The 27,051-nt window shown below is 41.2% G+C and overlaps 1 protein-coding gene across 2 annotated transcripts in view; it reads right to left on the minus strand.

Annotated features, from left to right (window-relative positions):
- Positions 1 to 4,835: 4,835 nt before the first annotated feature.
- The window catches only part of Me3 (malic enzyme 3), a 199,031-nt gene continuing 176,815 nt past the window's right edge, over positions 4,836 to 27,051 (minus strand). For both annotated transcript variants that reach the window (XM_026401517.2, XM_077796882.1), the window contains exons 9-15: positions 14,040 to 14,137; positions 13,656 to 13,769; positions 11,822 to 11,927; positions 11,116 to 11,258; positions 10,374 to 10,547; positions 6,362 to 6,460; positions 4,836 to 5,072 (exon numbers count right to left, since the gene is read on the minus strand). In XM_026401517.2, coding sequence (XP_026257302.2) covers positions 4,911 to 5,072; positions 6,362 to 6,460; positions 10,374 to 10,547; positions 11,116 to 11,258; positions 11,822 to 11,927; positions 13,656 to 13,769; positions 14,040 to 14,137 — 896 coding nt within the window. In that variant the 3' untranslated portion in view covers positions 4,836 to 4,910. The remainder of the gene's footprint in view (positions 5,073 to 6,361; positions 6,461 to 10,373; positions 10,548 to 11,115; positions 11,259 to 11,821; positions 11,928 to 13,655; positions 13,770 to 14,039; positions 14,138 to 27,051) is intronic.

Below are 27,051 nucleotides of genomic sequence, written 5' to 3' on the forward strand. Positions count from 1 at the left end.
AACTTGGCTGGCTGATGCCATTGCCTTGAAAGTGGAGCTTGAGACAGGACTTAATTTATCGTACATGTTAGTCATCATATAGGCTTAGTGAATATAAGTCTAATGAAGCTTCCATAGGAAAATTGAAAAGCCACAAGCTTGACAAAATTGCAACCTCTGTTTTTCTTACTACTATCCCATGCCAGAAACAATATATAAGAAATTTAGTGAGATATGAGGTACCAAGATACCCAGCACAATACTTGTATATTTTTAGTTATACAGAATTAAAATCCCAGGAACTATAAGCACTCTAGACCTTATGTGATTTATTCCTTCAGTTATTTCAGCATTGCAAGTAGGGTCTATATAGTTATTTGCTTGCTTCTTTATGCTTACCACCTCACTTGTGTATGGGTATACATCAGATTTGTGCAACAATTGATTTTGTCCAATTATTACCAAGTCTCATGGTGATTATTTTATGTCTCTGTAGATCTCATGTTATGAAATCCTCCATTTTGGAAAATCAACTTCTGGTTAAAAGTTCATGCAAAATCCACATTGTACAGAAGCATATATGTTTAATGTCTTCAGATAAAGAAGCTTTATAGTAAATGTTTACATTTGGGACCTGAAGACAGACAGAATGGGAGGAGAATATGAAATATTTCTAGTAAAATGTTGCCTTTGTCTTGTATAGGAAGTAGACAGTAGGCTCTTTAGTTAAAAAGAAAAGGTAAACAATGCTTAATTATAAAATTTCTGAAAATCTTGTAATTCTTCCCCATACCCATTGGAAGTTACTTATTAACTATTATTTTAGTTTAAACTGTGATATTTTTCCTTGTCTTCCCAACGAAAAAAGTAGATTTCTACTAATGAATTAATTAGAACTTTAAAATTTTATATACTTTTTTGAACTATAATATTGGGATACTTGATAATTACTTTTATTATGAGATTGATAAAATGGTGATATGTTTTAATGTTAATACAACCATATTTTCATACTGTTTTGGAATAAATGGTAGAGTTCTGTGAGAGAAATAACTTGTCAGCTAGTACAAGAGCTTATATATCTAAATAAAGAATTGCAAGTGAAAGACTTTAAGATGACATAGGTATGTTAATAATGGTAAAAGTAGCAGCAAATGTATTTCTAGATATGAGGAAAATCACAACTGAAAGTTTCAAGAGTTTGAATTCATGAGAAATTACAACATTTCTAAACTTTATGCATCTAATAACATTAATCCAAAAATATATAAAGCAAATATGGACAATACTATAGGGAAAATAGAAAAGTTTACCATAGCAGTGGGAAATTTTACTATAACTTTCAGAAACAAATAGACAAAAATCAGTAAGGATGTAGATTTGAACAAAACAAGTTTGATCCCATGAATATTGAAGGAGCATTGCATTCAACAGTATGAGAATGTGTTCTTTTTAAGAGTATATGAAATATTTAAAAAGTTTATTAAATTTATAAGCAAATTTCAAAATATTTGAATGATTCAGAATAACCTTTTCAGACCATCAGTCAATAAGGAAATAAAGGGCTGCAGATATAACTCAGTTGATAGAGTGCTTGCCTCACATGCACAAGGCCCTAGGTTCAATCCTCAGCACCACCTCCAAAAAAATAAACAAAAACAAAAACCAAAAATCCATACATTTTTAATTTTGAAAAATCTTTGTCTAGAGACTTTCACTTCTAGTCAGGCTTTATTACATTATGGAAGCCCAAGTTGGTGCACACTGCAACAACCAGAAAAATATGGAAAAATTACAAAACTCATAGATTTAAAGATATGTGAGAGCTATGAAAGCAATTAGGACTAGGTGACTAGGAGTTCCAGAGAGGGAGGAACCTTCCTGAGGCAATCAACCTCAGGAAAAATTTCTTTTCTGCATTATTTACTATTCTGGACATGGACTAAAAAGGATCAGGCTTGGTTTATGCAGAAGGTCTCTCCTGGGGTAAAGAGAAACCCAGAAAAGCTTTTGGTCATGTGGGACTGGTGCAGAAAAATTGGAAATTTGAAAAGCCTGACTGGTTTCTTCCATTGTTTTAAGTTGAGTTCCCCAGGAAACAGGCACTGAATCTGAGATTTGCATTCAGAGATTTATTGGGGAGTCTTTTCAGAGATAACACCTGTGAAGGGATTGAAAGAAGCGGAATGGGCTTAGGAAGTTGAATGGTTGATACATAGTTACAGTTCATTCCCTTTCATGGATGCAAATGGGATGCTTCTTAGAGACATCTGCAACTAAGGTCCTTTGAATTTAGAATCAGCCCATCATTGGATGCAGGCCACAACTGGGAACCTTGGGTGAAGCATCTTCCTTTAGCTAAGTAAGAGCAATTCCCAAAGAGGGTTGCAGCTATGAGCTCTCAGGTAGTAATTAAGTGGGGTTATGAGAATTTCAAACCTGAGTGGTGCCACCACAGCATCCATTATATTACATAACATTTGTTGAATTCTGGGGCTATGTATCAGAAGCTGAGAAGCAAGAATGAAAATTTCCTTAGTGCTTAAGAGAGAACACTGGAAAAAATTCCAATTTCTCCACAACCTCAATACATTATTATTTTTTTAATGATAAGGGTATTCCATTTTGGTTTTACTTTTCATTTGAGTAATGATCTTTTCATGTGCTTGTTATCCATACACACATATTTTGCCCATTTAAAAAAACTGGATTATCATTGAGTTGTAAGTGTTCTTTATAAATTATGGATCTAATGCCTATATTAGATAAATTAACTGGAAATATTTTCTCCTACTCTGATGTTTTTTCTTAATTCTATGCTTCAAAGTGCAGAAATTTTAAATTTTGATGACATATATCACTTTTCATTTTATGAATCATGCTTTTAAAATAACATCTAACAACTCTCCTCAACTCAAGCCCCAAGGATTTTCTACTTTATTTACTTCAAGAAATTTATAGTTTCAGCTTTTACATTTAGTATACTATCCATTTCAAGTTAATTTTTGTGTGTGGTATGAGGTGTCAAAAGTTTTTCTTTCCTAGTTTCATGTGGATATACAGTTGCTTCAGCATCATTTTTTCAAAGGTCTCTCCTTTTCCTATCAAATTATCTCAGTAGCTTTGATGAAAAATCAATTTACCATAATTTTAAGGACTATTTTCAAACTATCAGTTTTTTTTTCATTAAATGTCCACACAGTCTTGATCATTGTACAATTGTGTAAGTTTTGAAAGTGAATAGTGTATACTTTGTTCTTTTTCTTTTTAAAATGTGGCTATTCTTGGTTCTTTGCATTTCCATATATAGTTTAGGATCATCTTGTCAATTTCTGCAAAACAGACAAAAACCTTGTGGGTGTTTGGGACATGATGGCAAAGAAGATAGTGTAAATAGTTCTCTGAAGTTCAGATTTTGGTTTCATTCTTTAAACCCTCTTCTGAATAGTTTCTCATTCTGTGTGAGCTCAGGAATAATAGAGGAGGGATAATTTCTTAGGATATTCTTGGCTGAACACCGGAACCAAGGACGCAGATGTTAAACAGAATGAAATTTGAGAAAGAGGTGATTGATAGCTTTGCTAATTACTCTTCTAGAAGTGTAATAGTCCACCTTGCTTGTCACTGAGAAGTGGTCATGTAGGACTTACTCCTTGTGGGAAGTGGGGAACCTAAGGCTGAGGTGGTAGTAGGGGCAGGTTCCTAAAGGTGATTTATACAAAGAAATTAGAGATTGGAAGCTGCTATCCCCATAGATCTTAGCAGGGGCTGCAACCTCTATCTCATCCTTACTTCCCATGGTGTGGGCTTTGCTGGACATGAGGGAAGTGGTTAGTGCTGAACTTGGTCTAAGAAATACTTAGGACAACAAATTAGAACAAACACATTTTAAAAAATAAACAAAATACAAAATAGGGTTGGGGATGTGGCTCAGTGGTCGAGTGCCCCTGAATTCAATCCCTAGTATCTGCAAAAAAAAAAAAAAAAAAAAAACAAAAAAAACAAACCAAACCAAACCAAACCAAAACAAAAAAACAGAAAATACCTAGGACAGTCTGACATCACCTCTACAGGAAAGCTGTTACTGATTGCTCAATTATTTCAGAGTGTAAAGGATGGAAGAGAGAGTGCATTCCAGAGCCAGTAAAATGAAGTTCCTTAGAACTTCCCATTGCACTCTCACCTCATTGCCTCTCTTCCCCCTCACTCACTGGTATGCTGACCCTCCACACCCACATTTCTCTGGTTTTTCTTTTAGTAATAACCTAAAAAGAATGTTTATTACCCAACAGTCTATTGGGCAGTAAGCATTCCTAACTAGCTACTGAACTACCTCCAGTTACTCAGCCCTCATACCCTGCTGACTCTTGAGGGCAGTGTTCAGTCCCTCTGGCAGGGACTAATGGGTGGGCCACATTTTCTGGCTAGTGACTGTGCTTATATTCCTCATCTCACCATGACTCCCACCCATCCTTCACTGTTGGGACTCAGTGCAAAAAACTGCTCCCATCTCCCTGAGCCTATGTGCTCATAGGAAGTATTTTCTCCCTTCTGTGAGCACCCTTGACTTCTACCTGCACATTTTTCATGATTTGTGTTCAATCTCCTCTACTAGGTCCTGAGCTCTATAAACATGGGATTCTAGGCAGGATTCGGTATTTCCCACCAGGCCTAGACAATAGTTGGCAATTAGTGGATGAAGAAATGCTTGGGAAAGAATTCTGAAAAGGGTCATAGGAAAGTGAACTCCCAGGACCTTTAGGCACAAGGCTGTCATTCACTGTATGCCTCAGCATCTCCCCTTACATCAGAATACTCAAAGGAAACACACACACACACACACACAGACAAGGATGACCATTTTGGAACCTATTTATATTGTGGGTGTTACTCTGGGCTTCATCCAGCCCCGTACCAGCCCTTGAGACTCATCAGACTGTCTGAAAATTCATGGCTTCCTTGGGCCAACTGTAGCTGTCCAGTGTAAATGAGTCATAGTCTGGAGTGTAGACGAGAGATCTTATGAAAGCCTCCTTGTTCTCAGGCTCCGGGTAGCAGGAAGCCAGGTTGTGTTTGTAGGCATAGTCGAGGACCTAGGGAAAAACATGTGTGATTGAAGAACTGGATCTAAGGAAAAACCTGCCTAAAGGCCCTTGCTTGAGAGCCTGGGGTGGCAGAATACATTCCGATTAGCCAATCATGTTCCTCTCATGAGTTTGGCCCATGAAACCACTGGATAGAAAGGATTTTAAGCTTTCTGCCTAAGAAGGCAGCTTTGACATAGTGGAATAAATCCTGGGCCAGGGTCAAGAGGCCCAGCCTAAATTCTGCTTGCTTGTATCTGCCCACAAGTCCCTAGCCATGATATTATCCTTGCTGAGCCTCAGTTTCCTTATCTGTAAAGTGAGGGAATGGTGCTTTTATCTGGAGTTGTGTGAGGATAAAATTACCAAATTTTGTTTTGGATGGGAGTTGAACTGGATGAACATCCTGAACACCTTCTCTAGGTATTAGATTTGGCTTCAGGAGAATGTGAATCTAAATAAATCCTCAAAGGAAGGAACTAAATGAGGGAAAACCCTGCACTGAACAACTCTTAGAGACTGTGTACTGTTAGGCAATGCATTTTTTGAAATTATTTTTAAAAATTATAGAAAAACATATGCACTAACAGAAATAATAGCATATTGAATCCTTACATATTCGCTATCCACTGTCAACTATTATCATTTGGGGCCAGTATTTACTGGACTATGCTCTGGTTCTTTGAAAACCCATCACCCTTCATAGTTTCATAGTCTGGAATATTCCAGGACCATGATCACTCTATGGCCCAGTCATTCTGAGAGGGGAAGAATAAACATCTCCTCTGGCCAGGCAGGCACTGGTTATGGAGCTTTATTACTGTCCTCTATCAATCTTTTCTAGAATTTTGGGAGACAGGCATTACTGGCCTCTTTGGAAAAGGAGGAAACTGAGGTTCAGGGAAGTGAAGTGATTGGGCCAAGCTTGCTTCACTGTTGATTCACAAAGCTGGGACCCCAAGGCACAAGCCCTTTTCCTCATGTAATGCAAGCTGACCTTTCTTATAAATGGGTGATTATGATTCATTTAAAAAAAATTCCACCCACGTTCTGGCACATAAGACCATGGGCTTTCATGACTTTTCTGTCTGCTGTTTTGAAGGGAAATCCAGGAGCTTTCCAGAACTGGCCTGGGAAGGCTTCAGGCAGGAGTTTGTTAGCCACCCTCCGGGTTGTATGCAATGCAGTCTGAGGAGCTAAGTATATCTCCAGAGCTGCTGTCTCCTTGTCTTTCTAAAGTCACAAAGAGAAAGTGTTTGTGCATCACTCCCCATGTATAGGTGTAAGATGCCTCTTACTTTGATGGCGATTCTCAGAGATACATCTCTGATGGTGCTGAGTGGTGGGTACAATCTCCCTTGGGATAGGTGCTGCTCAGAGACCTCCTGGGCAATATGCTAGAGAGAGGGAGAGAACCAAAAGGAATAAGCTGAGTTTCTGCTTTCAAAGAACAAGGTCAACCCATTACCTCAGAGATTCACCCAATCCTGCACATGTGGTCAAATGCTGCAGTTTCTACTGTTAACTCTGCTGCCATGTGGCACCAAGGGAGCTTAATGCTTGGCCTTAAACAAGGACAAAACTTTTCTGTACTGTGAGACTGGTTGAGGTTTAAAACATGGGGATTTTTGAATTCTAAAGGAAAATTACTAAGATGAATAAATCATGGCTTGCAAAGCGAAGACTATGGGATTTCTTCTTGGTTCATCCAGTCTATTGTACAAAGATCCTAAGTTTCTCGCTTCCTTGCTTTCAGCCTCTTCCCATGTTTGGTACCATCCTGAGTGTCCATCTAAGAAACATTCCTGTAATCAGGGCTCCATGAACTCTCCCAGACACGGTCTCAGACTGGGGAAGGCCTTTTCTCCAGTGAGAGAATGGCACGAAACCTCTGCAAGCCTTCCAGCCTCAGGTTCTGGTGCCCAGTCAGCTTTGCAGGTCAGCTTTTTAAATGAGTATCTTTGAAAATACTCCTACCTTATCTTCTTGTGTCCAATTTAAATTTGAGAAGATTCCTTGTGTTCTCTGAGAACTGTTTGTCTGTGAAGTGACAGGGCAATGGAGTTGATCTCACCTTAGAGTTTGCAGACATTATTTCAAAGGAGTGAGTTTCCCCCATTCCCTTTCATTCAGGCACACATTCACTGAGCTCTACAGCCTGATGAGCTCTGTGCTAGGTGCTGAGGACCCAAGGTGAAAAGACTTTTCCCTCACAGAGACTGCTCATAGAAGGCAAATAGAAACAATTCTAACAATTATAGTGGGGAGTGCAATGAGAGAGGGCATAAAGACAAAGAGGAAGACAGAGTCTCATGTGCTATGCAGAAAGGGCTTCCCAGAGGAAGTTTCAGAGACTGACAGCTGATGGACTAAATAGGAAATAGTGGAAAAGAGGAGATACATGAAAGTATAAATTATATGCAAATACTTGTAGGTGAGAGAGCAAGGACCTGAGGCTGAAAAAGGCACGCTGGATAGGGAGAGGCTACAAGAAAGGCAGAAGAGGAAATGAGGGCCTGGTGATGAAGTACCTTGTATGAAAACCACAGGAAAATGTTTGAATATTATTCTATAAATTCAAGAAGCCTGTTATGGTTTGGATGTGAGGTGTCCCCCCAAAACTCACATGTGAGACAATGTAAGAAGGTTCAGAAGAGAAGTGACTGGGTTGTGAGAGTCTTAACCCAACCAGTGAATTAATGCCCTGATAGGGATTAAATGAGTGGTAACTGAAGAGGTAGAGTAGCTGGAGGAGGTGGGAATTAGAGGTGTGGCTTTGGGGTATATATTTGTATCTGGTAAGTAGAGACCTCTTCCTGATCTGTTTCTTGATGGTCATGTGAGCCACTTCCCTTCACCACACTCTTACACCATGTTGTTCTGCTTCACCTTGAGCCCCCAAGGAATGGAGCCTGCTGTCTATGGATTGAGACCTCTGAAACTATGAGGCCCCAAATAAACTTTTCCTCCACTACAGTTGTTCTGGTCAAGTCTTTCTGTTGCAGCAGCAAAAAAGAGCCATACGAAGGTATGAAATTAGAGGAGATTTGGCCTGATCTGTGTTTGAAGTGTTCTCTTTGTGGAGGTACAGAAGATGGATTGGTTAGAAAGAAACAGGATTGCCATGACTAGATCTGCATATAGAAAACTTGTCCTGTGAAGAGATAAATCATGGTATTATGGGCACTTCTAAGGTGCAGGGCACTGGTAACGTCTTGCAGCATGATGTCAAGTAGCCTGGGCCATCCTAGTGCTATGGCTCACAAGCCTAGAGATCTTGGGAAAGTTCCTTAAAGTCTCTATGCCGCATATTCCTTGTCTATAACATAAGGATACACTCTATACTTAGTTTTACAGAATTGTTAAGATGAAATGAGGTAATGCATGTAAATCTCCTAAAATCTATATTAATTTTCCATAGGAAAATAAAATTCAACATAAATTGTCTTTTTTAATATTTATTTTTTTAGTTGTAGTTGGACACAATACCTGTGTTTTATTTATTTATTTTTATGTGGTGCTGAGGATCAAACCCAGGGCCTTGCATGTGCTAGGCAAGTGCTCTACCACTGAGCTACAACCCCAGCCCTCAACATAAATATTCTTAATGAAAAGCATCTTTTTCAGAAATATAAGCTGTCAGGGATTTGAAGATAGGACTGTCAGCTCCTAAAAGTGGAACTGGGCATGGTGGCTCATGCCTGTAATCCTAGTGCCTTGGGAAGCTGAGGCAGGAGAATCTTAAGTTTGAGGTCAGTCTCAGCAACTTAGTGGAACACTAAGCAACTTAATGACCTTTTCTCTCTCAAAAAAAGGCAGGGGGATGTGGGTCAGTGGTTAAGTACCCCTGGGTTCAATCCCTGGTACAAAAACAAAAACAAAAACAAAAAAACGTGATAAAGTTTATCCTGCTCATAGCAGATGCTTAATGAGTAGAGTTTCCTGTAGAATCAATGCACACTCATCATGAAATGAGGGAGTTGAAGTATTCCATGGCACAGGGTGTTGGGTGTGCAGATGTCTCAGGGTCCTATAGGAAAGGCTATAGCAACTATGTTTCTGCACAACAGGGAAATTTACTTGTAGTCTCTCTTTAAGCAAGAGTGACTCTTTTCATCCAAAGGGGATTTCAAAACAGCTCTGCCCACAGTCATAAGACAAGAACACCCGTTACAGCAATAGGAAGAAATATGAATGCAGGTTACTCAGACAAGATGGACAGAGGGCTGTGGCACAAGGTCATAACTGGTGTGCATAGCATGGGAGGTGGCTTAAAATTCTTCAGGGAACATTACTTTACGGCCTTGCAGTGCAGGTGATCAATGACAAGACACAGTAAAAAGGGATCTAGGATGTGGTACAGTTCCCTGTGGGGACTCATAGGGTGGATCTGGACAGAGATTCATGGAAGCAGTTCTCATGCCTCATTGGCTTAATTTTTTTTTTTTACCAGTGCCATGGTGAGAAGGAATTCCAGAGGAGGTTAGGAGTATAAATTTATTTACAGGTTAGAAGTATAAATATATTTAATATATATAAATTATATATATATATATATATATATATATATATATATATATATATATATATATCTTTGATTAATTTAATCCTCCCCTACTCAAGAAAAACATTTCTAGGCAAAGGATTCTTCAGAGTGAGAATAAATGTCAAGTGCAGGTTATTTGATAATGTCAGCAATGTAATTGTTATTCATAACCATTATTATATATGTGAAATGTCATCCTTAATGAATTTTTTCATTGTAAAGAAACCATTTCTTCCAGTAAAGAACCATTCTGGGGCTTTTTCTTGTATGATGCTCAGAACAGGTATATGCTCAGAATTCCACCTGCTTCTTGTGGAAAGTGTCCTAGTGGGGCTAACTGTTGCCAGTTGCCCCAATGATGTAACCAATGCATGTGGCTGGAAAAATCCATCATCTGTCATGGTTCACAAGTTCCCAGTTTCAGGTACCTTTAGTTACATCTCTATCTAGGCATCTAGATGACACGCTGGGAGGTGGGGAGCAGTACTAGATATAGCCCTTCACTGCTGGTTCCTTCTGACAATAGCTCTTCTTCCAACTACTTCCCATCCTTCTTTAAAAGCCTGCATGCAATTGGAAAGGTCAAGCCTGAGATAATCTAGAAAGATGCCTGAGGTTTAAGTACTTTGGGGATCCATTGCCAGGATTTGGAGCAGGCAGGTAGAAGAGACAAAAAGAGGAGGAATCTTTAGAGACCCAGTGTAGGACCTAGTGTTAACCCCCAGGCTCTGTTGAAAGCATTCAAAGGAGCAAGGACAAGATACCTCTGCTGTTAGGAGAAAGATCTCATCTGGGATGTGCCGGATCCCGCCAGCAATGACTCCCAGTGCCACTCCAGGGAACACATAGGCATTATTTCCCTGCCCAGGAATGAATGTCTTTCCATCTTCCAGAGTCACACTCTTAAAAGGACTTCCACTGGCAAAGATCGCTCGGCCCTGGAGCCAGGAAGAAAACCAGAGGTTGGAGTTTAGAGATGGGTTTGGGGCAGTAATGATAACTTGTTCTTGTCTTCCATATGTTGAACCCTTCTTCATCCTTTCCCAAATGCCCAGCATTGTGCCGAGAACATGGCAAGTACTCAAAGCATGTTTATTCATTTGATTAGAAAGCTCAGTCCCCCACCCCCAATTTATCTGACCGCCAAGAATTTCTGAGAGTTGATAGAGTTCATCGTACCCCTTTTACCTGTCATCTCCTGAGAAGGCCAACTCAGGACATGACAGCCATGAAAGTATCCTAGAGTTTATAAGAGCCTTGGGTTCTGGCCAAAGCTTCATGTTATTTAGGGGAAACTTGTCCAGCATTGCCTGATTGTAAGAGCTTTGGAGTTAGAGCTGGGTTTGAGGACCAGCTCTATATTAGCTCTGTAACTGTGGGCAAGTTACTTCATCTTTCTGAACCTCAGTTTACTGATGATGAGGATTTTTTTCACCCTCAAAGGGTTACTTATGGTTATTGTTACTATGTCCTCTCAGCTGGGGGAAGGAAGGACTCCCCGCTGACCTCGGTGACCCGGTAGCACTTCTCAGCTGTGCACTCGGCCTTGCTGGTGGGATTGCTCAGGGCAAAGATGATAGGGCGCTCGTGGAAGGAGGCCATGTCCCTCAGAATCTGCTCCGTGAAGGCTCCTGCGATGGCAGCAACACCTACAGGGAAAAGTGGGGTAGTGGGGATACCTACTCTTCATTAGTAACCCATTCCTCTCCTGGGGAAACTAGGTGTACCATGTAAGGCTCAGGAGTCTTGGGGATAGCATGTACCAATGAGATTGAGAGAGAAGAAGGGAAGAGCATATTCTTGCTTGAGTTGCCTGAGGCCTCCTGTTCATCTTTAAGGGACTACTAGTCTACTTTCCTGCCATTTAGATGCATCTTGAAGATGTTATTGGGCTTTGCCATTGAAAATGGGTTGCTATCTTAGTACAAGGAGAGATACTAGGATCTCTGCCTTGGTTTGGGGAAAGCTCATATCATTTGGGTTAGAGATATCAGCCCTGCACTTTTCTACTATACTATATAAGCCCCAACTCTGGTAGCTTAGTTCTATGGTTTTTATATAGTAGTTTTTCCATAGAAATTTGTGGCATTGAATTGGGGATAGAGCTGCATTTCTATAAGTTACTTATGTTTCCTGGATAAGCCTTAGTCTCTCCATCTGCAAGTCAATAGAGTTAGTTGGGCTATACAGCATATCACCTGCATCTTCCTACCTATGATGGCTGTGGGCTTCACCAGCCTCACCACCTCCTCCAGGGAGTTCACTTCAGGATGGTCTTGGGCAAACATTTCTTTCTCATGGTTCAGGTGGCTTCTCCCCTACAGGAAAAAAGGTTCATGAAAAAGTTGTGGTGCTGAGAACCTGTTGGGCAGGGGCAAGAATGCTTTTGGAAACTCTGAGAGCATTCCCTGCTGAGCCCCATAATTTTGATCTTTCAGAAGGCTTAGGGCCTGACCTCTTGATCAGATTTCCCAGTAAAGCTTAACATGTAGTGTGTGTGTGTGTGTGTGTGTGTGTGTGTGTGTGTGTGTGTTTCTTTAACCCAGACCACATCAGGAGAATTCACAAGGCATTTCTTTGAGCTGGGTTAGAACAAAAAGCTTCTAAGGAAATACCTGAGTCTGACCAAGTCCCTTTGCCCTGAGACATCCAGGACCCAGGCCCAGCTAAGGGATAGGGGCTTGAACCATCCAGGACCAAAGATCCTTGGCACTGGAGCCAGGAAGAAAACCAGAAGTTGGAGTTTAGAGTTGGGTTTGGGGCAGTAATGATAGCATGTTTTTGTCTTCCATATGATGAACCCTTCTTCTTCTTCATGGAGCTAGTGTGAATATATTTTATATGAGTCATTAACCTCCCTGTGAATAATACTAAGCTGAGTTCCAGAACAGGCTTGGAATAGCTGACTGACTCTATATTTCTTCCATTTTCCCAAATAGAGGTCCTTGAGGGACAGGCTGGCATGATTACTAATAAATGAGCACAAACATTTCTGATGACTCCTTTGGACCAGCTGGCCTCATGAGAAACAGAGAGACTATGTCAGCTTGAGAGTTCCTTGGGCAGGGGTGAGCTCCATGGGGTGAACCAAATTATGGTGAAAAATGGTCAAGAGTGGCAAGCTTTGGCAACCTATACTTGTGACTGGATTATGCTCTGGAATGACATAGAGTGGGAGGAGGAATCTTCAGGCCTAAGTTCCTACGGCAGTGATCTGGCTCTATAGGAAGGCCAGTTTCTGAGGAGGGTATTTGCTATTCTTGGTATATGATCCTATGCACTTCTCCATTCCTACTATGCTCATTGTTTTTCATCTCTCACTGACATTCCATGCTAGTGGAATTCTGGAAGTTAAAGGATGAAGCTATGAGTCAAGCTCTAAGGGAGAGAGGTCATCTAGTTGTGTCCCTCTCCACATTCTAGTCAGAAACTAAGCTGTTTCTCTCTCTCATTCTTTCACTCATACATCACACATTAATTACATTAATTATGTGCTTACCAGGTGCCAGGCATTGGTAGCTTAGTGGACAAGTAAAAAGCATCTGTTTTATAAAGTGGTGGGTGCAGCCTATGGAAGGGGAATGCCTATGTGAGCATAGATGTAAGAAAAAAACCTAATGCTCTCAGAAAGCTTCCTGGAGTAGCTAATATTTGAGTTCAATCAGAAGGTAAGGAGGAAACTATGAAGGGGGATTGAGAGTTGTATTTGGAAAAAGGGAGAAAAACATTCCAGGCAGAACAAATGTGCAAAGATGTGGAAGAGAGGGAATGTTTGACTTTTGGAGAACTACCATTCAATATGGCTGAAGGTTAGTGCAAGACAGGAGTAGTGGGAGGTAAGGCTGGAAGGAGCACACATACACACTCACACACACAAATTCAGAATGTCTGAACAAGAGCAATTAAGGCTACTTTGGGATGAATCTTTTGTTTTGGAGGTTAGGCCATTGCCATTGCTCTCCTTCTCTATTCTGAGAACTTCACCCCTTAGGGAACTCTTCAAGTTTAGTTCTTGGGAAACTTTCAGGTCTCCAGACTGACAGTACCTTGACAATCAGTCCCTTGGAGTCCACCATCCAGATCTTCCTTGTGGCCTCTGCCTTGGGTACACCTTCTTTCTCCAGGGCCATGACAAGAAGGTGGGCGATGCCCATAGCTGCCTGAGAGGTACCATAAACAAAATGTTTAGACATAGGAGAAATAGCTGCTCAGCATGGATCAGATATCTCACCAAAATAAGCCCTTATTCTTTCCTATAGCCCCATGGCTCCCAGGAGGCCCAGGTAAATTCTTGCATTGATAAATTCAATTGTTGAGGTTCAGGCAGCCGAGATGATCAGAATATACTGAACACCACCCTTCTTGATTCTCTTCCATGCATTCTTATTTTTCAACTGCAACAACAGTAGAGACCCCCTGGTGGCACCTACCTCACCTGCACCTTGGAAAACAAACACATGATTGGAGAGCTTGTTCTTGGTGATTCTCAGAGCAGCCAGGATCCCTGCCACAGCCACAGAGGCTGTGCCTGCAAGAGAGTGGACTGTGATCAACTCTGGCCATTGGCTCCCAACCTCCAAGAGAAGACCCTTGACAGAGTTTACAACACTTAGGACCTGTGCAGGAAGAAACAACATTTTTCAGCCCTTATGTATGTCAAGGCTAAAGGCATGAAAGCCTAAAGCCATGCCCTCTTTTGTAGATAACTGTTCTTCTGATGGGTAGATCCTTAATTGTTTCTTGACTGCAGGAGAGATGACCAGATAGCCAGGTTCTGCTACTGCCATTGTCCATAAATGAAATAACAGGATAAACATAATTTAATAGATGACAAAAGGAAGTGTAAGTCTCCAGAATGCTTTAAAGGTTAAGTGGACAAAGACATCTTTTAAAATGAGAGGACAGCCTAACCATCAGACATTAAGAGACCATATGTCCTGACCATATGTCCTGAGCTTTTCCATCAAATCATAAGATTGGTTGTTTCTGGTAGCATATTATCAACAAATGGCTTGAGTATGCCCAGAAGGAATAAATAAGTTGCATGAGCAGGTAGTTGAGACTTGATAAAGCCACTGCTGTATCACTTCCTCTTCCTCAGTCCACATCTAAGGACTTATTGGGAATTTTTTAGACTACAGTCCAGGAAGGAAAAAAACCTTAGGCTCAGTTTATAGATTGTTCTTAATGCTATATTGGCACCAACTAAGTGTCAGGTTGCAGCTTCACAGGTGGATATAAAAGATAATGGCAGAGGGCAGTGGACAGACATGACTTCAATGGTAAATCTGGTTGTTCTCTTTGATCCAAAAGATGTCTGGTTCTACTTTTATTTTTTGGGGGTGCTGGGGATTAAACCCATGGCTGCATACATACTAGGCAAATGCTTTATCACTGAGCTAATCCCCATCCCCTGGATCTCATTTGATTCATGATCAGTTGTTAATGGTTGAGATGGGTGGTCAGGGACTTGGAGAGAACAAAATTATAAGATTGGTGATGACTGGGGAGTGGGGAATCATTATCTGGCATAGAATTTCATTTTACAAGATGAAAAGAGTTCTGAGGGATGAGAGATGGGAGGGAAAGGGAGTGAGAAGGGAAATCGCATGGAAATGGAAGGCGATCCTCAGGGTTATACAAAATGACATATAAGAGGAAAGGAGGGGTAAGACAAGATAATACAAATCGAAGAAATGATTTACAGTAGAAGGGGTAGAGAGAGAAAAGGGGAGGGGAGGGGAGGGGAGGGGAGGGGAGGGGGGATAGTAGAGAATAGGACAGACAACAGAATACATCAGACACTAGAAAGGCAATTTGTCAATCAATGGAAGGGTAACTGATGTGATACAGCAATCTGTATAAGGGGCAAAATTGGGAGTTCATAACCCACTTGAATCAAACTGTGAAATATGATGTATTAAGAACTATGTAATGTTTTGAACAACCAACAATAAAAAAAAAGATTCACAAAAAAAAAAAAGATGAAAAGAGTTCTGGATGTGGATAATAGTGACGATTGCATAACCTTAAATATATTTAATATTACTCAACTGTACATTTGAAAGTGTTTAAATGTCAAAACTTATGTGTATTTACCACAAAAATTAGAGGGAAAATCCCTATAATCAAATATTAAAAAAAAATAAGATTGGTGATGAATGGTTCTGGGAAGTGGTATGAGGATGACCTCTTGAATAGGAATAGAGTGTGACGAGACCTATGCCTCATGTGAAAACTCACCAAAGGATGTAATAAGAATAGTTTCTCAATCACCAAGCAGATAAAATGTTATGTTATCTAAATATGAGCTCGCCAGCTTCTTTTCTCAGCCACCTAGGGTTTGCCTAATGGGCTTACATACAAAGTAGACATGGTGGCCAAGGATGGAGACTATGCATGGACTTCCTTTTACCAATGCTGATCTGTTACTGATACTGCTCAGTGACTAATTTGTCAATGGCAGAGATCCAAGTTGAACTTCTGATATCCATCTGGTGGATGGCTGGTTAACTTGGACTCCTTCCATCATAGACAAGCATTGGAATACATAGCTAGTCCAGAGAGGAACTTCTTTCCTTGTCTATCTTGCTGCTGCTAGTATCATCATCTGTAGATGTTTAGAACACTTATTCATCATCCTGTTTTAATCCAAACAAGGCTCCTATAATAAAGAAATTAATTTCACAGTAAAAGAAGTGCAATAGAAGGCTCATGCTCAAGGAATTCACTGGTCTTAATGTATTCCCAACCACTTAGAAGCAGCTGACCTAACAGATCAGTAGAGTGGCCAGCTGACCAAGGAGAAAGAGTTGGGTTGAGGCAACACCCTATACAGATGATGTTCTATCTTAAAAGATACAATATATAATCTGATTTAGAAAATAATATATTGGGTTCTTTCTCAGAATACATGAGTCTGGAAGTGAAAGTGATCCCATTTTCCCTAATAATCCACTTGCAGAATTTTTATTTCCTGTCTTTTCTCCTTTGTGTCCCACTGAATTGAAGGTTTTAGTTTCCAAGAGAGAAGTACTTATACTAGGATACACAGCATGTTGAATCAGGAGTTGAGAACCACCACTTGACCATTTGGAACTCTTTATACCACTACACCAGTGGGCAAAAAAAGAGGTTTTTGATCTAGTTGTAGTGATTGATCCTGGTAACCAACAGGAAATCTGGGGCAGGAAGGAGTACATCTGGCACTGAGGGGATCCTCTGAGGTGTGTCTTAGTATTTCCATGCTCAATAGTAAATATCAATGAACACTATTGCAACTCAAGGGAGGCAGGAATACTAAAGATTCAGAGGTCTTAAAACTGAAGGTAAGTTTTTATCTACTGGGTAAAGACTGAGGACCCTGGCTAGCTGAGGTCCTCTCTGAGAATAAAACAAAACAAAACAAAAACCCAACAATAACAACAAAAACAAAAACATGGAATAGGAGGTTGAGGAAGAAATTTATAGATATCAGCTATGGCCTCACTTCTAGTTAAAAAAATAAGAAATGTAACAGTCATGCATATTTCTTCCTTAATTCTTACGTAACTATAACAATAGTATAGATTAGATAATTTCTTCTCCCTCTCCCTTCCCTTTATTATGTTATACACATTTGGTTGGAGGTTTACTTCTTTGCTTTAGTGTTTGAGTAACTGAGTTTATAAGTGTGACTATAACTGAATTTTAAGAGTGGTTAATCCTTTCCAGAAGATGAAGAGTATGACTATCTTCCAGTAATGAATAAAATGACTATTGAGACTGTCTCATCCCTTTTTGGGGAGAAGGTGAAAATGTATTCATTTCTTGGAGATAGTTGCATTTTGTTAGAGTAGTTTTTGTTGTCTGGGAGTAAGAATGTGTAGAATAATGTGCATGGATTCTAAAGAGAGCCAAAAAAGGTGAACTGTGCCACTTATTGGGTAATTGTTTTTCAGCTCCAAATATACCCTCTCTTACACTGTTTGATCTGCAAACCCTGTTCAACTTTGCCAACTGGCTCTGTGCTGGGATTTGGCACCAGAGGGAGACTGGAAAGCTAGATGTGGGGTAGTGAGGACACTTTTTCTGCATCGCCTCAGTTGCCAGGTAAAATGCAGGACACTTAGTAAAATTTGAATTTTAGGTAAACAAGTAATTTTTTAGTACAAGCACACCCTTGCAACATTAGCATGCATATTCTAAGAAAGTTTTTCTTATTTATTTCATATTGAAATTCAACTGAGCAGCCTTGGTTCTGCCCCTCCACAGCAGCAATTGAGTCCAGTCTGCAGATTGTCCATTACTTACCCTCATAGCAAGCCTCTCCAACCCCACCCCAAGACACTAATGCCAGCGGGCTACCACCTAGTCTTTCCTTTGTTCCTTCAGCCTCAGGGGTGGCAGCAGAACCTTAGTGTTTCTTTTCTGCTTTTCAATTCCTTAATACAGAATTGACAATTCTTTATTTAATTTTCTCTGTCAAAGCAAATGGTGTAGACCCTGACTGATAGAGTTCATAATAAAAACCTAATCACAGTTGGCAATGTTAAGTTTCCATGATGAGCAAAGAAAAGGAAATTAAAGTGAGGCTATTTATGGCTTGTTGAATTTGCACAAATTTAAAAAAAAACCCTAATATTTTCTAGGGCTGGTGAGGGAGCAGTAAAAACTAAAATGTTCCAACACACTTTGCATTTTGAATGGCTACAATCCTTTTTTGGAAAACTATTTCCTGGTGCAGACCAAAGCATAAAATGTTCATGCCCTTTGACTTCATATTTCTACTTCTGGGAATTTGTGTATAAAAAATTAGAAATATATGTTCTAGGACATTTATAAAATGTTATTTGTGATGCAGAGTGGCTGGAAATTACCTTAACATCTAACAAAGGAATAATGATCAAATCGGCTGGTGTAGACACTCAGTAGAATATTTTGCAGCTATTAAAAATGAAGATTGTGTAAGCAGTATAAAAATACTATGAGTTAGTAACATCAGAGATTTTTCTAAGTGCCTTACATGTCCTAATATAAATATATTTGCTCATTTAATCCTAACTTCTATCATCCCCATATTACAGAGTGGGAAAATGGACAGTTTAGTTTGTTGAGTTGTTCTAGATCATATAACACAAATCAGATTTGGACCCAGGGAATCAGACTATAAGGGCTTATGCCTTTAACCACTGAACTTTTGCTTTATTGAATTTGTTGGAAAGAAGAGAACCTTAAATAGCACACATATCATGGTTCTAATCCTAACACACATACACAGACACACACACAGACACACACACACACACACACACACACACACACTCAGAATCCAGAAGGGACTCCAAAAATATACAGTTGCAGTCTGGGGGTTTAAGTGAATCTTCTGTGTTCTATTTCTAGTTTTTCAGATGGTTTGCTTTTTGCTGGCTCAGGAGTGGGATTTTCTTCTAGAACAAGAGTTGGACTTATGCCTGGCTTGGAGACTCTGTGTTGGGCTGAGATAAGGGGCTTAGTAAGCATTTGGAGTCTAGTAAGTGCACATTCATCATTGTGGACATCAGGAAGTAGGACTCTAACCAGGAACACACTCCCTAGAAGATGGGGTGCAGACTTTCTTGTCTTCACATGGCTGTGGCCTGGGGAAACTACTGAGCTGTCAGCAGGTCCCAGAGGCATGGGTGAGGACTAGTGGGATTTCCCAGTTCCTTCTAAAGGTTCCCAGAGTGCTCCTTGTGCCTACCAGATGCTCCGTGTGCCTACCAAAAATCTATGGAAGAAAGAGAAGACTCTGACATAACCCCTGCCATCAGGGAATACCCTGCTTACCAAGGCTTTGGTACAATAACTATAACAATCAGCAATCAGAGGTCTTTGGAAATAGTTACATTCATTTAATTAGTGAGCAGCACGTATGAACCAGACTGTGGATACTGAGGGTACCACAGGTATCCAAATAGGCCAGGTTCACTCTTTTTTCCCCAGGTTCACTTTAAAATGTAAAGAAAGAAGTGATTAAATGATTACAAATGTGAAAAGTGTTATAAAGAGGTTTGTAAATTAGCTTGTGTAATTTAAGAATAGAGAAATATATTATCAAGTTACTTTTGTAGCCTCATGCCTCCATATACCAGTAGCATTATTCATGGCTCCTAAACATTGCACCTAGCTTTTGTTCATGCTGTACCCATGATCTAGAGGAGCTTCCGTAGTTCATTATTTATTCCTTAAAACTTAGCTCAGATGATCTTCTTTGCTTCCCCAGGTATCATTAGTCACTCCTTCCTCCCCTATATTTACATTTTATTCAACCTGAACAAAGCTAGGCTATCACACATCCAGAATTAGCACTATACTACAATCAAACAAACAAAACAACAACAACAACAACAAACCGTCCAAAAATCACAGCCAACAAAGCAAATCTAAATAATAATTTAAACTAATCAAATCAATTATTTAAAGAGGTGGTGAGGACTATTTCATTATATAATCTCTTTCCATTGTCCGTTTTTGCCAAAGTCCACTTGTGGTGGCTGTTCTCCATATGTGCCTCCCTGTAAATAATCCTATCCTGATTACTCTCCCAGTCCCTCAAAACCTGCTTTCATTTTTGATCTACTGCATCAGCATCTGTGTTTCAAAAGATCTCTAGATGATTTTCATGCTAATTCAAATTTGAGATGCATTGAATTGGGTGGCTTCTCTTGGTGAAGTACTAGTTTCCTGTCATTTGGACAGAAGGAATTTTCTGCTCATCGAGTTCTACTTCAGCAAAGCCTTCTGCCTGAGAAGAGGCGATGCGCAAAACACATGCCACCAGATGGCGCTAAAGATATTCTCTCAGAGTAGTTCTCAACGACCCAATTTTCTTTACGTTTTTATTTTGTCCTTTCTTTTTTTGGTGTCAAATATCAATTGGAGTTACATAGAACCTGAAGGTTTAATAACCGAACTTAGCTGCAGAAATTCAGTGCTGGAGGAGAATTAGAGATTGCAACATCCTCTAAGTGTACAGATGAGAAAACTGAGGTCAGAGAGAAAAGGGGAAGTAAAATAGGGAAACTTGGAGAGGTGCTTGTGCCCATTTAGGGTCTGAAGCCCAGATAGCCTTTCCTGACTGGAGTTGGAGGTAGTGAAGGGACATTATAATTTTTCCTGGGGGAGAACTATGAAGTGAATGGTACAGTGGAGGCAGAGAGAAGGGAACTTAGGCAGGAGACGTCACTCAGATGCTTGGCTGTGACTCTGGAAAGTGGGGAACACAAAACAATGGAGAGGAAAGAATTGCACATTTCTGTACAAGAACACAAAGGCAGCTACCATTTATTGATCCCTCTTATCATGACCTTGGCTCTATGCTAGGGCTTACCTGCCTTTGCTCACATAATCTTCACAACAACTTTACCAAGTAGGTTCTGTCATGTCCCCACAATTGCTTTCTCTCTCTCTCTCTCTCAGCAGAGGACCATGAGACTCAAAGGAAATAGAAGCAATCAGGACAGAACCTGTGATGCTCTCACCACCAAGTCTGCAAACTCTTTTTCATGTCCATGTACTTCATGCTTCCAGTTGTAACCATAAAGGTCCTATCACTGCTCCTAGCTAAAGCCACTTCTCTTTGTGAACTGGATTCCGTCATTTTTGTCTGCTCAAGGAATTTTCCTGTGATTCTCTTCCCTGTTTCTTGCATCCTAAATATCTCTCTCTCTACTGGGTCACTCCTATCGGGATGCCAATATATTGTAAAGTTTCCACCTTTAAAAAACCTTCCTTTGGCCTGATGTAAGTTCCACCTTATTTTTTACTCCCCATTATAGCCATGTTTTTCTAAAGAGCAGAATATACTTACTGCTTTGATTTCCTTTTCTTCATTTTTCTGTGAAAATGAATCTAATCAAATGACTGACCCACCTCTTCTTGACGTCACCAAGCACCCCCACCTTGCCAAATTCCGTGGTCAGGTCTTAGCCTTTATATTCCCTGACCTGTCAGCAGCACTTGATCTGGTTGCCCATCCTTTCCTTTGGGGTACTCTTTTTGCACTTAATTTCTGAAACTCCACACTCATTGTCTACCTGTGGCTACTTCATTATGATCTCCTTTCTGGAGTCCTTTTTTGAGGCCATTCTCTGAGGTGGCAAGTTATCCTAATTATGGACCAGAACTTATCAGGCAAAACTGCAGTTGTTAAACCCAAATTATAAATTCTAGCAAATAAAGTTATCACATCCATCATTAACTTTCGTTAAGTGTTATGTGGGGGTGGTTCTTGGGCTGCCTGTCAAGAATTTAAAAATGCATAGGAAGGAAATTGCTTAGCTTTTTGGAGGTAACCACCCTGAGAGGCCTGGGGGTCCAGGGATGTACAGAAACATGGCTTGTGCTCATAAATGTCGTGGGCAGCTGAAAGCGTGACTGGTTGTTCCCATTTGTGATGAAAGAAAAACAAGCTTTCTTTTAAAGAGGGAGCTTTCCATAATTACATTTCCTGCAAACTGAATACTTGAGGTTGTAGATTCAGGAAATAACACAAAAGCACAAGCCAAGTACGTAGTCTCTGCTTTTAATAGTCACATTCAACAAAGTTAAAGGAGTTTCTGGGCTGATCAACAGATTATTGGATGAAAGGGGAGGAACTCCTTGCCTTATCAGGAGAAGGCGACACCACGGAGCCAGGCAACAAGGACGGGCAGAGTACCACTCCATCAGGGTCTGGCCAACGTGGCCTTGGAGCCTGGGCCCCTGCTGGACTGGAGAGCCTCTGCCATGAAGCCAGGCATGCAGGAGTCTGCAAGAGTCATTCCCACAGCAGCCAGCTACTGCCATCAATTAGTCGCTAGTGCCTCTTTATCACTTGTTCTGGGCCTTTAAGGGACAAACTTTTGAATCTATAAAGAGGAATGAAATAGGCTTGTTCTTCAGGAGATGCCACCGAAAGTGTCTAGAAAAATCAGTTCCCCTTACTGAACACCAAGCAAAGGCCTTGTAAAATACTTTGACACTATTTTTGTCTCATGAAGGAGTTTTCCAGAGCCCTTGAATCCTCTAGATGGTAGTTTCTGGCCCACAGAGAAGGCAGGGCTAGGCCTATTCCGCCACAGTCTGAACCAGAGGGATACTACTACTACTACTACTAATAATAATAATTGCCATCATCGCAGCTTCTCTGGGATTGTTAGTTGCCCAATAGGCTAAAAGAGATGTCCAAGGAGCCAGGTTCAGATATGTGAGAACAGAAAGAAATTTAAAGAAGATCTTAGAAGATGGAAAGCTCTCCCATGCTCTTGGATAGGCAGAATTAATATTGTCAAAATGGCCATACTACCAAAAGCACTATACAGATTCAATGTGATTCCAATCAAAATCCCTTTGTCAATCCTTATAGAAATAATAATAAAAAAATCATGAAATTCACTTGGAAAAATAAGAAACTCAGAATAGCCAAAGTAATCCTTAGCAAGACAAGTGAAGCAGGAGGCATCACAATACCAGACCTTAAACAGTATATACTACAAAGCTATAGTAACAAAAATGGCATGGTATTGGCATCAAAATAGACACATAGACCAATGATACAGAATAGAAGACACAGAGACAAATCCACATGAGTACAGTTATGTTATACTAGACAAAGGTGACAAAAACATACAATGGAGAAAAGATAGTCTCTTCAACAATAGTGCTGGAAAACTGAAAATTCACTTGCAGCAAAATGAAATTAAACCCCTATCTCTCACCATGCACAAAACTCAACACAAAGTGAATCAGGGACCTAGCATTTAGACCAGAGACCCAGTAGAGAAAAAAGTAGGTTCAAATCTTCATCATGTTGGATTAGGCCCCAACTTTCTTAACAAGACTTTTATAGCACAGGAAATAAAATCAAGAATTAATAAATAGGATGGATTCTAATTAAGAAGCTTCTTCTCAGCAAAAAAAACAATCAATGAGGTGAAGAGAAAGCTTACATGTTGGGAGCCAACTTTTACCACATGCACATCAGAGAGAGCACTAATCTCCAGATATACGAGGTCCATGTAAACCTTAGGACTGGGGCAGCTCTGGAAGCAGAGCACTACCTTGGCAGACAGGATCTAGTGAAAGGAAGGCTCTGTGGACTGGGAAGTAGGTAAGATTGGGGGACCATGGGGGAATTGCACTGTGGGGAAGACCAAGGCAAGGCCTGGAACTGTTGCTCAGTATGTGATGTGTGAAGTGGGTCAAAGGAAGGCAGTGGACCCCTGACAACCATAAATAACTACTGGTTATTTATGAACAAAACACACCAGCTGGACAAAGTCTTCAGAACAGGGCCATTCATGTCATTCTGCTTGTTCCTACCATGGCATCTGTAGCCCAACTGGACTTCTCCCACCCCTACCCAGGGTGTCATCTTTCAGTGATATGATTTACATCTCTTGGCCGTTTGTGGCCCCAAGGAACTGTGAAGTATCCTGCAAAGTGGGCACCCACTGCCTGGTACCACTTTTGAGAGCTGGAGAAGGTGGGGTCGTCCAGACATCTGTAGCTTGGCCTTGGATGCAGTATCCTGGTTGGTGGGGGTAATACTTGAGCTACTAAGGACAAGCCAAAATTAGCCATGAGTGGGAAGAGAGTTCTAGGCAGAGGGATAAGCACATTCAATATTATAGACTTGGCAGAAAACTCACAGATCAATGAGTAATGTAATGTGCTGGAGGAATATGTGGGAAGTGGAGGAAAGTGAGCTGGGCCCTCCTGCCCTTCCTTCAGGCTTCCCGTGTCCTTTGCACACACTGGGCCTCTCCTCATCTCCTTCAGAACTTCTGTCTGGGCTCTCAATCCATCCTTCATGTCAAGAGTCTCTTATGCACCACAAGCTGAGTACTGCTACATGCCTGTCCCTGCCTATACATACCTACAATCCTTGCCACAACTGGTATTGTAAGTGGAGAGTGATACCGGAAATACTTAACAATGAAGTAGCACAGGTGTCAACTAAACAGAACAGATGCTGGCCTTTGGAAAGCATCCAGGCCATTCTGGTGGTACCAGCTGATTGGTAGACATGGCTCTTAACACCATTTTGTCCATTTTGCAGGTGAGGAAAAGAATACTCTGAGAATTTAGGCCACTTGGTCAAACTCACAAAGTGGAAAGGATTCAGATCTAGACTTGCCTCTGTCCAACATCTGACTGTTGAACATCCAGGCTCACAAATTAAGGCTTAAAAGTATGAAGGGGAGTGACACAGGCCTGATGTAGCAAAGGACACCCTGACAAACAAGCTCTCTGGCTCCAGGGATGTGGAAGGACTGGGGCCAAGGCAAGTCCAGGGAGGGCTGGTGGGGTAGAGGATCCTCTGGAGCAGATAAGTCAACCAGACTTTCTTGACCCCAGCCACTCTGTGTGGTCAGCTTGCAGCCCAAGGACACTAGGCCAGCAGCATTCTGGCCTAGTACCTGGTTCCTTGCATGTTCTCCTTGCCAAGGTCAAAACTGGCCTGCCCCCAGCATGACCATTCCTACTGCCTTTCCCCTTCCAGGCCTCTTTCCTCCCATAAGAGTAGAGATGCTTCTTTGGTTCCAGCTGAAACAACAAAAGTCACCAGAGATTCTGCCTATTCCAAAATTCCTGAAGAGGCTGCCAGCAATGAGTCAGAGCATCAGCAGCCCAGCTCACCAAGGACCAGCCTGGCCTGGCCCGATGCTTCTTGAGTCTGATTTGGGGTGGGAGCAGAGGAGACAACCAAAAGCCCTGGGGAGCTCTTACCCCCAAGTGCAGTGGCCCAGCCTTGTGGCCAGCCCTATGGGGGCAGTGCTTCTGAGGTGCATGGTGCAGTGGGTCTTGCTGGGAGACAGTTCAGTTAATGTGTCCCAGTTCCTATGCAGCACCAAGCCACAGTCCTGCCTTCATGGAGCTCAGCCTTGGAGGCTCCTGAGGACTTCAGTTCTTTCTTTGTTTCACTGAGAATGTGAGTCCAGGCTGGTGTTCAGAGAAGGAAGCATGATCTCATTTTCATGGGGGCTACTTGGTTCTAATCCCTGAAGTCTGTGGGTTCCAGGAAGATTCTGAGAATCTGTCTCCAGGACCTATGGGGATGAACTAGGCCTGTCCTAGCTCACACATCCAGTGTTCACACATTCAGAGGATCACAGCAGCAGGCTATGGGGAGGGAGCAGCAGTGCCTACAGCATGTGAGTCTGGAATGCAACCCTCAGCAAGAGGATCTGTCCCATCATCTCACATATTGGGGAGCAATTGGTAGCCTGATGTCATGGAGAAAGTGGAGAATTCTGTCAGAAATATCTGGGTTCTAGTCCCAGCTTTGTGCTTGTCTTGCTAAGTGACCTGGAACAAGCTTTCACCCCTTGTACTGTAGTGTCCTCGCCAGTGACGTGGGAAGGCAACCTCTGTCCCACCGTGAGGAGAAGCAGGGTATGGCCAAGAATTTGTGATATAGTATGGACAAGAAGCACTCTGAAACCTGAAATTTCATGTCCATGCAAAATGCATTATGTGGCACAGTTTGTATCCTCTGGGAAGATTTTGAGACATGAGTGTCAGGATGTTTTTAAGAGGGTGGGGAAGGAAGCAACATGAGACAGAGAGAGAAGCTCAGTTATGATGTAGGCCCTAGCATCTTGGCCCCCATTGGGAGCTCTGTCCTGCACTGGACTGAAATGGTTGGGCCTTGGTATTAACTTATCACCGAGTAAGGGTAGCTTCTGGCCAGGTAGGACCACGGGCAAGGTGGATCTCTATAGCTGAGCCTCTACATGATGTGCTGGTAACCTCACAGTGAGCTGGGGTAACAGTTCTTTCCTTGAAGGAGTATCTGGGTGGTGTATCTCCATGACCATGTCTTTATTGTTAATTATGTGGTTATACCTAAATATCAGACTGTGTTCATCAAAGGCAGGAGTAATAATAGAGCTCCTGCCATTCTGGTTCTATTGAGTTCTAGATGAATGTCTTCAGTCTTTATTTCTGATAAGAGAATGGAAAAACTCTCTTTCTTTTTCTGTGAGGCCCAGAAAACTATTCAATTTGGCTTTGCCTGGGAGTTCATAGGTAGGACATAAAAACCAACAAATTTAAACAAATGAATTGATTTCATTTTTAAAAATCTCCCTATGTGTGCATGTTGGTGTGCACAGGTGAATATATACATACATCTGAGCATGAGAGCACATGGGGGTGCATTTATACATGAGTATATGTATGATCACTGGGATAAGAGAGAAGCCGTGGAGCAGGTGTCCAGTGTAGACATGCCCACATGAATGAGTAGGTAAAATTATGAGAATGTCCATTTGTATGTGGAGACATCATTCACTCACTCTTTTAACATTTAGTAACATTTATAATGTGCCAGGCTTTGTGCAGGGAGCTGGGAAACAAGAAGAGATATGATCTGGTTGCTACTACTGGAAGTTTATCATCTTGTAGGGGAAACAATACAATATAGGCATCCCAGGT

The sequence above is a fragment of the Urocitellus parryii genome, chromosome 4, assembly GCF_045843805.1.
Source record: "Urocitellus parryii isolate mUroPar1 chromosome 4, mUroPar1.hap1, whole genome shotgun sequence".
NCBI classification, from domain to species: domain Eukaryota; kingdom Metazoa; phylum Chordata; class Mammalia; order Rodentia; family Sciuridae; genus Urocitellus; species Urocitellus parryii.